Raw genomic sequence first — 14,664 nt, forward strand, 5'->3', positions numbered from 1 at the left:
TCGCATTAAGCTGACTCATCGAACATCGATTGTCTGCACCGCCTAGTCAGAGTAGCAACCAATCATGTGCCGACGCGCCCACATACACGCACTGGGACCTGCATAAAGGCAAACCGAACCCAGTCAAGACACAGTCTCGCGCGCGCGCAGGGAGCAGGACGTCAACCTCTCCACAAGTCCACGGACAATCATGGAACACGTGTAGCAGCCAAACTGCACAGAAAACACGTTCCGTCGTCCGGACTTTCACCAAGGAACTCTCACATACGATAAGTTCCTTTTTGACTTGCTCCCATTTCGCATTGTACGCATTTTTATACGTGTCGCAACCATGCTAAAAACTTCTATTAGTGCACATTCACCCTCTGACCTGTATTATGTCTATCGCCACCTGTGCACTAACAAGCTCCTTCGTTTCCATCAGACGAGGTCTAAGTTTGCTGATGGTTCATTTATTAGCAGTGATGTATAAAACCAGACTCCATTTGTTCAACTGCCCTCAGATTTGTTTCCTGAGTGAAACATCGGATGCAAAATCACAAAAGAAAATTTTTCCAACCCACACGAAAATGATCTCAGGAGAACCAGCAAGTTAGTTCACCTAATTCAATAAATGAGTATTGGTTGCCAAAATTGCATTGGAAAACCGAAAAAAGGTTCTGATTGAACCGAAAAGCTATATGGCTCTTCTCCGCAATGTCCGGATTCAGACATCGTTTGAATACAATGAATGAAAATGTTTCGATCAGCCGCAAAAATCTTCCATGGGGAGGGACATCCTGCTCACAGGAATACAACTCAAATGTTGACATTATCAAAATAACTAGTAACATAAAATGGAATTCCGAATTTGGCAGGAGAATGTGAAGGCATTCATTCATTGTGGTGGGCCGGGGAGCACCGGCTGGCAGAGAAAAGGGATGTTCAATCAAAAGGATCAATAATGCAACACGCCGTACCACAACAGCAATTATCCTGTGGGATAGTGTAATCACAGCCATAAAAAGAGTCGAAGCCGATATGTGAGGGAGAAGAACGAGGAAAACCACCGGAGTTATTTTCGTTAGCATGTACTCCGTCCGCTGATTCTGTTGTCACACGAACCACCCTACAGGCATCAGTGCCACTGGAGGCCTTCTTCACGAAATTTTCGGAACTGGAATGGAACTTGGTGACTGATTCATTGCTCTGCACGCGTTTATTACTCGGACCAGGCCGGCGAACAGTCTGTCGTTTTTGTTCAGAGCTCGACTTTTTCTCAAAGGAAGACGAGGACCCAGGTGCAGACCGAATTGAACTTTTGAGGGTGCGACCAAAGGGGGCGATGGGCTCACAGCGATAGGCAGTGGATCGCTGATGCTTGGTGGGATAGTTGTCTAAACAGAAACGAAACAAATTGCAACGTCAATCACGGGGCATACGTGCAGTCGGACAAAATGGAACAAACTAAAAGCAAACAGAAGACTTTTCTGTTTGGTTTCATACCGCCAGACGTATATTGCTGTTAAGGGGAGAAAGGAGAAAGTTTTATGGTCAAAGTCTATCGTTCTAGCTTTTTGATGAAACGAGTGTGTTAAAGAAGAGCTACTGCAATTATAAGTACATATGACATTGGTGACTAGAAGGTCACTGCAGATCTGGTTTGCTGTAGTCTCCAATATGATGACTGTCAGTTCCATTAGTTCACAAAATCATCGCTGAGGTGACCGAAAAATTACTGCTTTATTTTTTAATCACTCTAGCTTTCTCGAAACGGTTTGGTCAAACAGGCGCACGTGAAAGAGCATGATATCTGTTGCGCCCAACGGTTTAGTTAGTTCAACGGTGACCGGACACCTGCTAGCGTATGACGGGTGAAAACTTCCACCACTCAAGGTATTTTCTTAAACGTTGTATTGTGAATAGTTTTCTACCTGAACATTAATTATATATTTAAATAAGCCCGTTCATCCGGATTTCAAATATCACGAAAGTCGTTTGCACAACTTTCGAGAGCATAAAGGAAAACTGGCATTGATATCGTTACAAATTTATCCAAAGAAGACGCATTAGAATATTTGTCTGACACATGTTTGTCAGCTTTTTATTGTAAAAATACGTGAACTCACGGTGAGAGGCTATACAACAAGCGTGAGGGAGCGGACCACGCATCAGCACACTGACAAATATCGAAGGGCGGGTTATTCTAGGTAACTGCTGCTATTCCGGTAGGAGACCGCAATGAAGTGAACCACTCCCATTAAGGATGACCCAAGCCGCAGACTTTCTGAATTCCCTATCTACCTACTGTAAAGATTCTTGCAAATATCACTAGTATCCCGATGAAGAAGAACGAGAACATTTAACACGGTATCGCAGAGCCGAATCGTTCCTCTTAATTGGGCATTACACTGTGGTTTTGTTTATCCGTTGGCCACCCGTTACTTATTAGGACTAGTGAGCTTGTGGGTGAATAAACCCGCTACTGTGCAACCCAAAACGGCTGAGCCACAGGTCAAGCTTTTAGTGCGTGCACAATCTACAGCCTACATTCTACAATGCAAAGAAACCACGACTGTATTGATAAGAAGGGTGATTACCTTTCTGAGGTCGCCCTTTTAATAAGTACACAATACATTATGAGAAGTGGTACTCGGAAGAGTGCCCGTCCTCCATTTGGATGGAAGTTTCATCCGGACCAAAACAAGGGACTGGTAAATACGGATTAGTGCAGCTGGGGGTTAGTCAACCTAGGAGCAGTGCACACTCAGAAAGTGAACTCGCAGGATACAAAGATGGGTGCACTATAAGAATAAGATAAACTATACATAGAAACCTATGAAAAGGTCTTCTGACATTTTCTATCACCGAAGATGGTAGAGTTGACTGAAATCGATATATCGACCTCACACCAACAATACCTTTTCTCGTAGGATGAATATCACATTGTTATAGTCGCCCCTAATTTTCATCCGGTAAGCCAGTGACCGAGTCACTGTAAAGGCTCGCTCATTTAGATGCATCTCTTAAATGTACAATACGGACAACACCAATCCGACGTTTCAAATGGTATTGGGCCTTAGGCTTGTGTTGGAGAAGTTTCCCGAAAAAGTACCCAATTAGTGGAGCCACACTGATTTGTCGCTCAACATAAGACAACTGTAAGAAAGTTTGCATATCAGCCAGTCAAAATTTGAGAAGAATAACTTATCTGTTTTATTATTTGAAAACGCACTCAATAATATTTTGCAAGCTATCGATAAATATGGTGCTTGTTTCCATACATTTATGTGTTTATCCACGCAACCGCTCAGGAGATGGCACACTGTACTTATATGACATTTGATCTTTTCAATATGCGTCCATTTTTGAAGAGTTTCAAAATTCATGCACATGTAGCATTATTGTGATCAGTTTGCCGAAACCCACTTATATTCTCGTCTAACCTACCGCGAAAGAATTATCAATGGATCTCTTTGTAATGTACTACTCATAAGGTTGCTGAAGATCCGTCGACAGCCCACAACCCGTTTCGCCCTATTTGGGGCTCATAAGGTAGACGCAGTCCTCGGGTTTCCGTCAACCTTATGTTCTACTTGAAACCAAATTGCACGGAATTAGCGAATATACACTTATTTACAAACTAATTTTGTTTTTCGAGAGACTCACCTGAAACCCAGCTGAATCTCTCGTTTGTGATGTTCTCAGGCAACTGAATGTGCTGCCTGTTTTTCTCATCCACTTTCAGACACAATTCGGTCGCTTTTTTGCTCTAGAAGTGTATTCGTCCGCTCAAGGTTGAGTAAAATACACATAGGTCCTGTCCCACCGAAATTCTTTGAAAAAGTCTAATCTCATAAGATTTTTACACAATAATTGTGCGTAAAATTTGCCCAGGCTTCGTACAAGCCCGTGAATCGTTTAAGTGCGTGGGTGTGGAGCACTTCGTTATACCGAGGTAGACGAACTACTTACAATCACCATATACATCCACAGTGGGCCAGCAGTACACGGCCTTCACTCTAGAGTGGCTTCCAATCTCATTTGCTGTGAATATTCTGTCTGGATGGTACGCAGTTCCCAAAGTTGTAACCCAGACTCGGCTGATATAAGGTGGGAACTTCTATAAGCTATGCTACTTTCCAAAATGCGACAGAATTTCGGCCAGCCCCCGCTAGCCTCATCATCGTTTTTGATGTAGCTATTTGTTCGAATAGCCAATCTCTCACCGTTGTATTGTGCACTAAACACAGTAACGTATTTCACACTTTTGGAGACCACGTCATTGTCCTCAACACCAGTGATAATGTCGGATTTGACCTGAAAGTACCGGCCAACTACAGTTCGTATCGGAGTTGTTGTGAAACTGTGACTTGCCTGCTTGAGTCATGGTCAAAGACAAAGATCGAAAAAATTATCGGACTAAAAAATTATAAGATTGCTGAATCTTCAAGAGACTGTCACCTGCGCAAGAACTTGGTTTTTAGAGAAAACTCAACTGAATACGGCTGAATTACCCGTTTACAACGGCCCTCTTTAACTGATTGTGCTGCACCAGACTGATGTTCAAGATATCGCAATACATTGTCCACATTATTCATAAAGTTGCTGAAAGTTCTTCGGCAGTCAACGACCGGTTTCATCCATTTAAGGGCTCATCCGATGGGCACAGTCGTCAAGCTTCTCTCAACTTCATGTTTAGCTTGAAGCCGAATACCGTAAACGAGAGATTCAATTGTATTCAGTTGGATCTTCTTTTCAAACCAAAGTAGTTTACGAATGAGAGTGCACCGAAATCTCCCCGTTCTATAGTCGAGTAGACCACAACTTTGAAGAAAACTAGAATACTGCACATGCCACATGAGCCTCAAGAGGAGCGAAACCGGTCATGGGCTGTCGGGAAATTTTCAGAAACCTTGTGAGTAGTGTGTTACGTTTAGTGCTGTTTCAATTCTGCCCTCCTCTGCCTAGAGAGATATTAACATCGAGACTTTAAAAAGGCACACAGACTCTTAGGTTCTGGGACACCAATAAACGCTCCTCCAAAGTTTGACAGTGGTGAAAATGGGCCGGGTTTGTGTTTAAGACATTGACATTGGCAGTCCACAAGTTATTGATGAAATTCGTCTAACATCAAATTTATCAGGAAGGTCAGCTTCCTGAGAGCAGCTACCGAATGCCCGAAATCTACCGAGACTCTCAGCTCCATTAGATGTTGACCAGACGGACAACATCCCCTCAATATGCAACGCGTCACAGCCTTGTATCATACCCAGACAGTGCGAGTCAGCGTTGATCAAGGTCAGACAACGCCCCCGCAATATGCAGCACGTCGCAGCCAGACCATGTGCGCCAGCATTGGACTAAGTTCAAACGGTGTCCCTCCAATAAATAGCTTGAGACCGTCGTACATTCGCACTCGCACTCGCTTGTTTGGAATATAGCTGTTGTGTTCCCTTCGTTTAACATTACCAGATGCCATACAAGAATTTGAAGTCAAAAATAACACTCCAGTGACTGTAATGATGAAGCCGACTCTTCTGGCAAATTTCGTCCCATGAACTCAGTCAAAACATCACTCACTTTTTATTTTTGGGCTGGAAAGAGAATGGGGACTTCTCCACCATTCAGCTTAGAGTGGCTGGACTTTCGATGATTATCCCTATGTGGAATACTCTGAATGTACCAACTGGATAAATACATCAGTAATCAGCCGAGGAACACGTTAACAGAGGAGCAAAACATACATTCCTGTATTCTGACCTTACTACTTCTTCACTGATGCCATTTGTCAGAGGAAAATGAGTCGAACCAAGTCGAAAAACCAAAAATTCTTTTGAATTTGCCCTATCCTTTCTAGGAACCCATAGTTTTGTCAGGAGGGATTTTAACCAAGGTCACGGTGCTACGAACAATGTGAAATGCCTTGCCAACAGTTGCTTCCGACCCCAGAACTATGTCCTTGCTTCTAGTGGAAAATGGCGAAGTGAAGTCGGCGGAAAAAGGAACAATGCACGAAAAGTTCCTACTGTCGAGAGGGTCTCTTCACTTACTATGCTATTGTAACAGTATAAGTTAAAGTGGTTGACAATAATAAACAAATCCATCAATGAATTAAACTGATGCCCAACGTGACATCCTGATTATGGAACTATCCTGTACCTGATGGTTTTATCTGTTTGTACATGCTTTGCTAGGACTTTTGCCTGATAAACGTTACGAAGGGAACCAAAAGCGAAACTATCAGCCTACATTTCAGTCTCTGATTAAACTACTGTCAAAAGAGTATAGCTCTCGAAAGGGACCCCATTAAGTTGAATTCCAAGGTACATTTCAATGGTGAACTCCCATCTAGGGAAGACCATACTCTGGAGGTCTTTCCAGAGGGGACAAATCTGATTCGGATCACCTGTTCTGTCTGACCCTTATAGAATCAGCTTCCCACACAACAACATACCGAATTTCTCAGGGGTGGAAGTACACACGAATGTGTGTGTACACTTTTTGGCTTTGCTAACAAAGTTGAATGAGCTAGTTGCGATGATCGGGTATTTGCTTGTTCTCGTAGCATATCCTTGATTGTTGCCGGTTCGGTTTTACCGTTGGGTTTATCACAAACGGCATAGCGTACAATCGAAGGAAGACAGTTGGGAACACAACTTGTAGGGGCGGACAAGCAGTCAGCGCTTGTTCTAGGGTTGAGCTTCTCCGAATGCGTAGATTCAACTACATCTTTCTTCGCAATTTGCTGCACAGGTCCGGAAGGTCGACGAGTTGCTGGACGCACAGTTTTCGTTGGAGCTGGTTGACTCACTGCACCCGCAACCTTCCATTTCACCTCTTCAACCACCTTGGGTGGTTCGGGCCGTTTCACCCGCAGTTCTCGATTGAGCAACGGTGGAACCAGTGGATGAGTACTCGGAGGTGTGTTGCAAGCGGACATTTGACAAGGGGGTGAAGTTGTAACAAGATGTGGCGCCGACATTACTTCCGGACTGGCTAGAACAGTGGGCTCCATTGAGGGAGTTATCAAAGTGGGTGGAACTGTGATCTGGATAGCTTCAGGACTAATGAGCGGATCCCGTCCAAGTGGTGGGCTGGTGTCCCGCATTCTGGTTGCATGGGCCAGCTGTTGAAACAGTTGAGCATCTCGACAATTGCTTTCACCGGAAGCTGGTGTCCATTCCAAGGGCTGATCAATGTGTTTTGCGGAGAGTATGCGGGAGCGAGTCTCCAGTGGACCAACCGATGGATTGGTTATTTGAAGGTGTAGCTCCGTAATCTGGATGGAATGAATGACGTTCGGATGTGTTAATGATGGGGTAAAATAACGAGACAAGATCCAAAGTGTGTGAGGAACGGAACATTGGAGAGAACTGTGTGAAGACTGGCAGCCAACGAACAAAACAAGGGTGGCTTACGGCTTCGAGACATTCTTGAGCCAAGGAGTCTTGCTACGGATGAGATTTAGTAAAAACATTTCAGTAGGATATGTGAGCAGATAAGCTGTTTAACATGAGAACCTCTTCAAAAGTGGTAAAACAAATCCCAAAATAGAAAACTGTACCTGGTCTTGGAACAACTATGTCGCTTACAAACGGAGCCAAAAAGGCATTCACGTAAATGGAATATACGCAATGGTTTCATCTCAATCCTTTTTCCGATTTCAGTTTTTTTTTAAATCGGTTATCAATGACTTAGGTTAAATGGGTAGGATAATAGTTCATCTCAACCCTTTTCCGATTTCAGTTTTTTTTTAAATCGGTTATCAATGACTTAGGTTAAATGGGTAGGATAATAGCTGTCATGTCGTTGTACAGGGAATTTCAAGATCGCAATATAAAGCCGGTCAGGAATACTGCCGGAAGCGAATCATAACCTAGTCATCTTTTGTGTGTACGATTGATTTCGTTTTTGCTGTCCTTAGCTATATCCGCAGTCATGACCAAAAGTGCAGTCAACTTCAGTAGTGTATCAGTACGCAGAATTCCAGAATTAAAGTGAAAAAAGTCGAAAAAATGAAAAAAATTGAAGAATTCGAGGACTATAGATTTGATTGGATTTGCATGATCTAAGCGTGTGTACGGTCAGGGTAGGCAGGCATTCTAACTAGTGACACAAAATGCTTTAAATCATGTTATCTCAATGGTCCATGGCTCGTCCATTGTCCTCTAATACCTGTGGGGTCGAAGAGCTGAGGCGCCCGCTCACAGGTGTCAAGTACGTACATGACATAGCTCTCCTTGGATTTGACTTCATGGTAATGCAAACAACATAAAATAATCTTGATACTTCTGCATCATTGGTTGATATGTGCTTCATATCCTGTAGAGTGCTACGCAAGACTGGGTAGGGTTGAACCCTAGCCTCATGCTTGCGGATGAGCCACTTGAGATAGCAGACAAGTTTGTCTACCTGGGCAGCTGTATCAGTCCCAGCGGTCTAGCGAAAGATGACATTTCCATCAGGATTGGAAAGGCCAGAGCACCTTTTGTAAACCTGCGTCATCCGTGGCATAGGCGTGACATCAGCTTATCCGTCAAGGGTCGAGTTCACAATGCTGCTGCGCGCTCCATATTACTACACGGATCAGAAACCTGGCCACTGCGCGCCGAGGACGTCAAAAGACTTTCAGTGATTGACCATCGATGTCTTCGAAGCATTGCCCAAATCTGGTGGGAACACAGGATCAGCAATCCTGAAGTACTCAGAATGGTATTCGGGAGAAGTAATTCAATCTCGATAGATGAACTGATCATGTAGCATAGCTTGCGCTGGCTTGGCCACGTGCTGTGTATGCCGGTCGACCGACTTCCTGGAATGGTTCTTTTCGCACGGTTAAACGAAGGGTGAAAACGAGACAGGGGAGGTCAAGCAGTGACTTGGCAGCGAAGTGTGAAAGCCAGTACCAGCAAATTCACCTGCGCTGGTCATTGCCATCTCCCTGGAAGGGGACCTCGAGACGGACCATATCAATGTTTGGAGGCATTGTCGAACATGGCCCAATCCGATGGAACTCGGGGATCCAAGCTACTGACTTCAATGCATAGAACCCTTCCCAATTCCCCCACTTAACGGTTCACCGACAGTGCTTTATTTACGCACCGATTTATCAGCTCCCGCCTCCAATCCACGTCAATTAACGAAATTGTGGCAGCTACAACCACTTTATGACAAGCACGCGGTTTTTACAGCTGATAATGAGAAGGATGATGATGAAACAAACTCGGAAGAATGCTATTCGCTGATTTTGGAGGTGGATACTTTCACACCTACCTGTTTAGCTTGTTCCAGCACATTTGCCACAACGCGCCCCAGTTCGTAGCGCACAGCAGCGCGCAGATCATTCCAGCGATTCAAATCGTTCTGATCGTTCCCCACACTCACTCCAGAATAGGCAGACGTACTCCGGGATCGAACTTTCGGTACGGAATCGCCCAAGAGAGTTTGTTCATTATCTTCAGAGTGCTGTCTGAAACTTGAACCATTCCTTACTTCACTGGATTCGTCGGATTCGAAGCGGTCCGACGTGGTTGCCACGGAATCGATGATTGACCGATCGTCTTCACTGGGCACGTCGTCGGCGTGTTTCGTAACTGTGTCACTCGGTAGTTCGTTGATGAATTCCTCAGCCAACGCCTGATGAATTTCAGACCATGCATGTAGTTCCACCGGTCGGCATCCGCGGGAGGTACTCTGGGGAGTGACTACCTCGGTGTAGTGGTTGGGTGACACGGGTGCTAAGCTCGAGGATAACTGCTGTGGGGAAAAGTCAGTGGAACTTGAGAAACTCTTTTTTCTCCGAATCATATAGAAAATAAAACTAGTTTCTCGAAAATTTCCAAATCTAGCTGAAAAAAAAACGTTTATGAGACTTGAAATGATGGTGGGAAATTTTATTGAATAGCTACCTGAACAAAAGCTATTCAGAGGAGAGAGGATAATTTAGCACTACTGTGCTACAGTTTGATATGCGAGATAGTCACCAAATCCATTACTTATGATCACTTTTCACCAAGTTTCCGTTCTTCCGTACCTTATAGTAACCAACAGTCAGTCAGGGCAACACCTACACAACTGAGAAGTTGTTCTAGGTACTGCTGCGAAATTCCGGTTTTCTGAGTGAAGAAACTGACTAAAAACAACGTCATTCTATCTATTTCCAAGGACTACTCGAAATAGTATGGAGGCGCATTTCAAAAATGGCTTGCAACCGTGTACATCCAGATTGCCTGAATGACTGCCTGTCTTCGGAGCATTGCCCGAATCTGGTGGGAACACCGGATCAGCAATTCTGAAGTACGTCGAATGGTATTCGGGAGAAATAACTCACCCTCGATAGATGAACTTATCACACTGCACAGGTTGCGCTGGCTTGGCGACGTGCTGCGTATGCCAGTCGACCTCGAAGGGCTCTTTTCGCACAACCACGTGAAGGTTGGAAGAGAACCAGAGGCGGTCAAACAATGACTTGGCAGCGAAGTATGAAAGCCATTACCAGCAAACTCGAATGCGTTGGTCATTGCCGTCTTCCTGGATGGGGACTCCGAGACAGTCCACTGACAGTGCCGCATTTATGCACAATTTATCAGCTCCCGCTTGCAATGCACAGTTACCTACCCATCCCCCCAAAATCATCTGTGAACGAAACTGCGGCAGCTACAACCACTGTACGACGAGCACGCGGTTACTACAGCTGACAATGATGATGATGATGATGACGATGATGATGACTGTCTGCCTGGTGAGCCAGCATTAAGTCTCTTCCACGTCCATTTTTATTCATTCCTTCTCAATAAGGCTGTCAAATAAATCAGGGTTGTACGACAACGAAGCATCAGTGTTGAACAGTGATCTCATGGACACTTGAAATGAAAACAGGAAACTCACCCCAACGTTGTTACAGTTTGTGTGGGCATAAACTTCAAAGCCATTTTGACCGTCTTGGCTCCCTGGCAGCAACCTGTCGGCCCATTTTTCTGATGAATTTGATAGCTCCTTCGAATGGATGGACTGACCATCTCCAGTGGGATCAAAGCGCACGTCACTTTTCTTCGAAGGCGTTTGAAGTGATGACACGGTTGGGTCCATAGCGGAGGGAATATACGCCTTTTTCCTTCGCTTTGTGGGATCAGGCAGCATATGACAGGGTGATGCGGACATCTTTGTGAGCTGTACGTCACCTTTCTTCAAGCTACTTAGATGCTTTTGCACAACACGATCGATATGCCTGGAAGCTTGCTGAACCAGCTGACAGACAGAATGTAGGAACTCTTGGCGAAGCTAAAGAAAATGTCGAAGAATTGTGAAGATCACCGAAGAGTCGATAGATCTGCTGGGAGCAGATATGTCAGGCAGGATTCTACATGGGCCGCCACGAGTACATCAAAGTTTAGACCAGCATAATTGATATCCAGGTAAATCCGGAAGGGTGATTGAGTTTTGATCGCACTTCAGAAGAACTTCATACAGCATTTCGTATAAGGATAATTCAATCCAGCCAGCCAAACCATGTTACATCAGGCCCCCACGTCACAGTAGGGATCATCTCTAGACGCAATAAGGCAAAAAAATGCTTCCTTCCTTTCAAGAAAGGTCAAAACTCGATCTCCTGTCCTAAGAGGACGTAACAAAAACTACGTAAGCGCAGAAAAATCTGACCATTCATCATCATCGTCCTCGCCTAACAGCTAGGATGGTGTTGAAACTAATGACTCAGACAATGTTAAAAAAAACTCAGAGAAGGAAACGAAGGAAAGTGTAAACTGAAGATGGAAAGCTTCGTTCATTCTATGAAAGGCCATACAAATTTGTGTACCAGTCACCGAATAACTGCAGTAGTGAAGTCAACTAGACAAGAACATTCAGACTGAACGATCTGATCGTACACCGATAGCCACATTGTACGAATCTAAAGCGAAAGCAAGAAATCAATGTTTGACTGCTTCCATACCTTTTGATCGGCTTTTTGGTTGACTTGCAACGTTTGCAAACGTTCGCGCTGGATTTGTAATTCCACCTGTTGCTCTTTCCACTTACGACGCCAGCGCTCGGCTTCACGACAAGCCTGGAAGCAGCGTGATTCCAGTGCTTGCATTGACGACGTACGTGACTTTGCTACTACGTGACAACAACCTTCCCCCGAGCGCGGTGAGCGAGGTGCGGGCTGACAACTTGAACTCTGACTTTTCTTTGCTTCTGTTAATGATGACTGGGACTTCAGCTGGACCAAACGTTTGCGAAGGCGCTAAAGTCATAAAATTCAATACCGTATTCAGTTAGATCGATGTCAGTATTGGACATCTTATACCTGGGAGCACTTATCACTTGGGAGGTACGAATATTGTGAAAAAATGATAGATGCCCGTGAATGGAAGCAAAAACTAACCGCCCGCCTACACAACAGCAGTTCTACGAGCCTGGTCATCAAGAGTGCTACCCTGGTCATTTGGCACTTGAACAGTAGACGCGATTCAGTGTGCTGCTGCCTATTAATTGAAAATCAAATGGCACTTGATCTGTTTGCCTTACATGGCAACTGGCTTGCAAAGGTTTCGTGGTCATACGACGAAACGATGTGTGCCACCCAATGGATTACTTTCCACGTCATTCACCGAGTGCAGAAATGCATCTGGAAAGTGAATAACTGAGAGAAATAACATCAGTCACGTGATGTTAATGAAGTTCCATAGCCAGTTAAGTCCAGATTACTTGGTTGACCGGATATTAGCACATACGGTGAACAACTCGACTGGATTTGACACTTGTTGAACTACTTTTAGTCTGAAGGTGGGCTTGTGAGGCTTTTGAAAGTGATTCCACCTGCTCGTAAGTTCAACTGAGCACTGACTACTGACGGATGATCAAGAATTTCTGCCGGATCGGTCACCTACCTACACGGAAGACCTGAGAAATACCTAGAGGGGGGTTTGAAAGTTTATCGGATGTCTAAGTGTCTAGGTGTGGTTGTAGCTGCGCGAACGCTGTCGCACTAGCTGAGATTCATTAGGTAGTGTCGGTGGTTCAGCTGTTACACCCTTTCGCTGCCTGGCTGCCATGCAACACGAAGGAAGCACGAGGGCTGAGATACTCCCAGTTTGCCCAAGCCTAGACGGGAGAAGTCGAGAGGCAGAAGTTGGGCTCCAAGACGGACCTTTCAGTCAGTGAATTCACGCTCTAACCACTTTAGCCATCTCGCCCCTCCCCCCCCCAGAAGGTGTCATGAACCCATGTTTTAGCAAGTCTCAACGACGATCGAGGACTAACAGGACAAAACTTTCTAACTACTTATGAGTGGTCAGTGGCTTGTATGAATTAGCTGACGTGGTCTTAGTGCACCCTAGTCCGTAATGAAAACAAAGTTAAGATAGTTTTCAAGTTCAAGCGTGCAAGTTTAATGGGATGACGGTAGTCGGTGAAAATCCATGCTGAATCCACGCCAAACATACCGCCACCATTCTGATTTGCTAAATGACCGTTTCTATTAAACCCGAGTATGAACTACTGATCCATTTGGGGATGTCGAACGTGTTCTCTCCTGCAACAAACATCTCAGTTTACAAAATTTGAAAAGCTGTTGTCAGTAATAGTGGTACAGTTACTAGTAATGATTACCCAGCCATTCAGAATGTCCAGAAAATCACACTTGCTACACGTGCTTCCTCTGAACACAGACTAAGAAGTATTCATTGGAAGCAGTTCAAGTTGAGTGGAATTGCTGACGAGAATTTGGCACCATATAACAGACATTCGCACGCTGAATTTAGCATATCTGCGGTGCCTGGTAAATGTCGAACGTCTGGGTGTCACACTGAGTTATGCTCAGAACAACAGCAGGGGCAATTCAACCGGTCTACTTGGTTCTATTCACTGCCCAGAACATCTGTTATCGGCTAGAAAAATGGCTCAGCTTGATGTGGCCATCTGAATTATGCAGTTCTTCTCACCTATTCGGATCCCAGTACACGCATAGCGTCATCTAACAGACCCCTTCTAGTGAAAAGAAGAAGGCCTTCTCTGCGGAGTTGTTTATTAGAAAGTGTCAACTGAACAGTGACAGACTATTGGACAGGGGAGCAATACTGTCATATGCATCTTGGTTACAAAACTGGGTATCCATCTTCTCTGTGAACGCGTCTTCCTGAACTTTCCTGGATATTCACTGACTGTTACTTAAATGCAAGCAAATTCTACAAAGCGACTCCGCAAATTCCGTAAGAGATCTCACTTTTCGAGAGACGCGAAGCGGATTTACGAGAAGACATACTACTCACATACCCTTCATCAGCAGTATCACCGTTACACCAGGTCATACATCTGTGTCTAACAGGCGGACCAGCCTGCGTCCCAAACAACATCAAAGAGGTGGCTGTCACGCACGATGAGGACTCACGAATTAGTCGGGTGGAAAATCTGGACAGTTCGATACCTTCATTTTTAACCGAATGGATCAGAACCCAAAGTGACTGAGTTTCGCCGGGAGCATGGTGATTGCCGACCGTTTCGCCGCCACAGACAGGACCGAAACATGAGGAAACTTGGAATTCTTAACTGTAAACCAATTGTATGATGAATCTATCTGGAATTATTGCACAGTTATTGCGCGCAGTTATTGGTGTTATTTTTTCTGTTTGGATACTCAAAAGATCGAGGAAAAACCAATGGTTCCAATTACATTTGCGCTTT

The 14,664-nt window shown here is 44.6% G+C and overlaps 1 protein-coding gene across 1 annotated transcript in view; it reads right to left on the reverse strand.

The window, feature by feature from the left end:
* Positions 1 to 924: 924 nt before the first annotated feature.
* Positions 925 to 14,664, reverse strand: part of T265_14979 (hypothetical protein) — a gene marked incomplete at both ends in the record, with an annotated part of 48,577 nt that continues 34,837 nt past the window's right edge. Inside the window, 7 exons of the mRNA XM_009176058.1 lie at positions 925 to 1,376; positions 4,209 to 4,299; positions 6,437 to 7,261; positions 7,401 to 7,433; positions 9,256 to 9,738; positions 10,870 to 11,262; positions 11,933 to 12,226. Of these exons, the coding sequence (XP_009174322.1) occupies positions 925 to 1,376; positions 4,209 to 4,299; positions 6,437 to 7,261; positions 7,401 to 7,433; positions 9,256 to 9,738; positions 10,870 to 11,262; positions 11,933 to 12,226 (2,571 nt within the window). The remainder of the gene's footprint in view (positions 1,377 to 4,208; positions 4,300 to 6,436; positions 7,262 to 7,400; positions 7,434 to 9,255; positions 9,739 to 10,869; positions 11,263 to 11,932; positions 12,227 to 14,664) is intronic.

Source organism: Opisthorchis viverrini, assembly GCF_000715545.1.
Source record: "Opisthorchis viverrini unplaced genomic scaffold opera_v5_313, whole genome shotgun sequence".
In the NCBI taxonomy this organism is placed as follows: Eukaryota; Metazoa; Platyhelminthes; class Trematoda; order Opisthorchiida; family Opisthorchiidae; genus Opisthorchis; species Opisthorchis viverrini.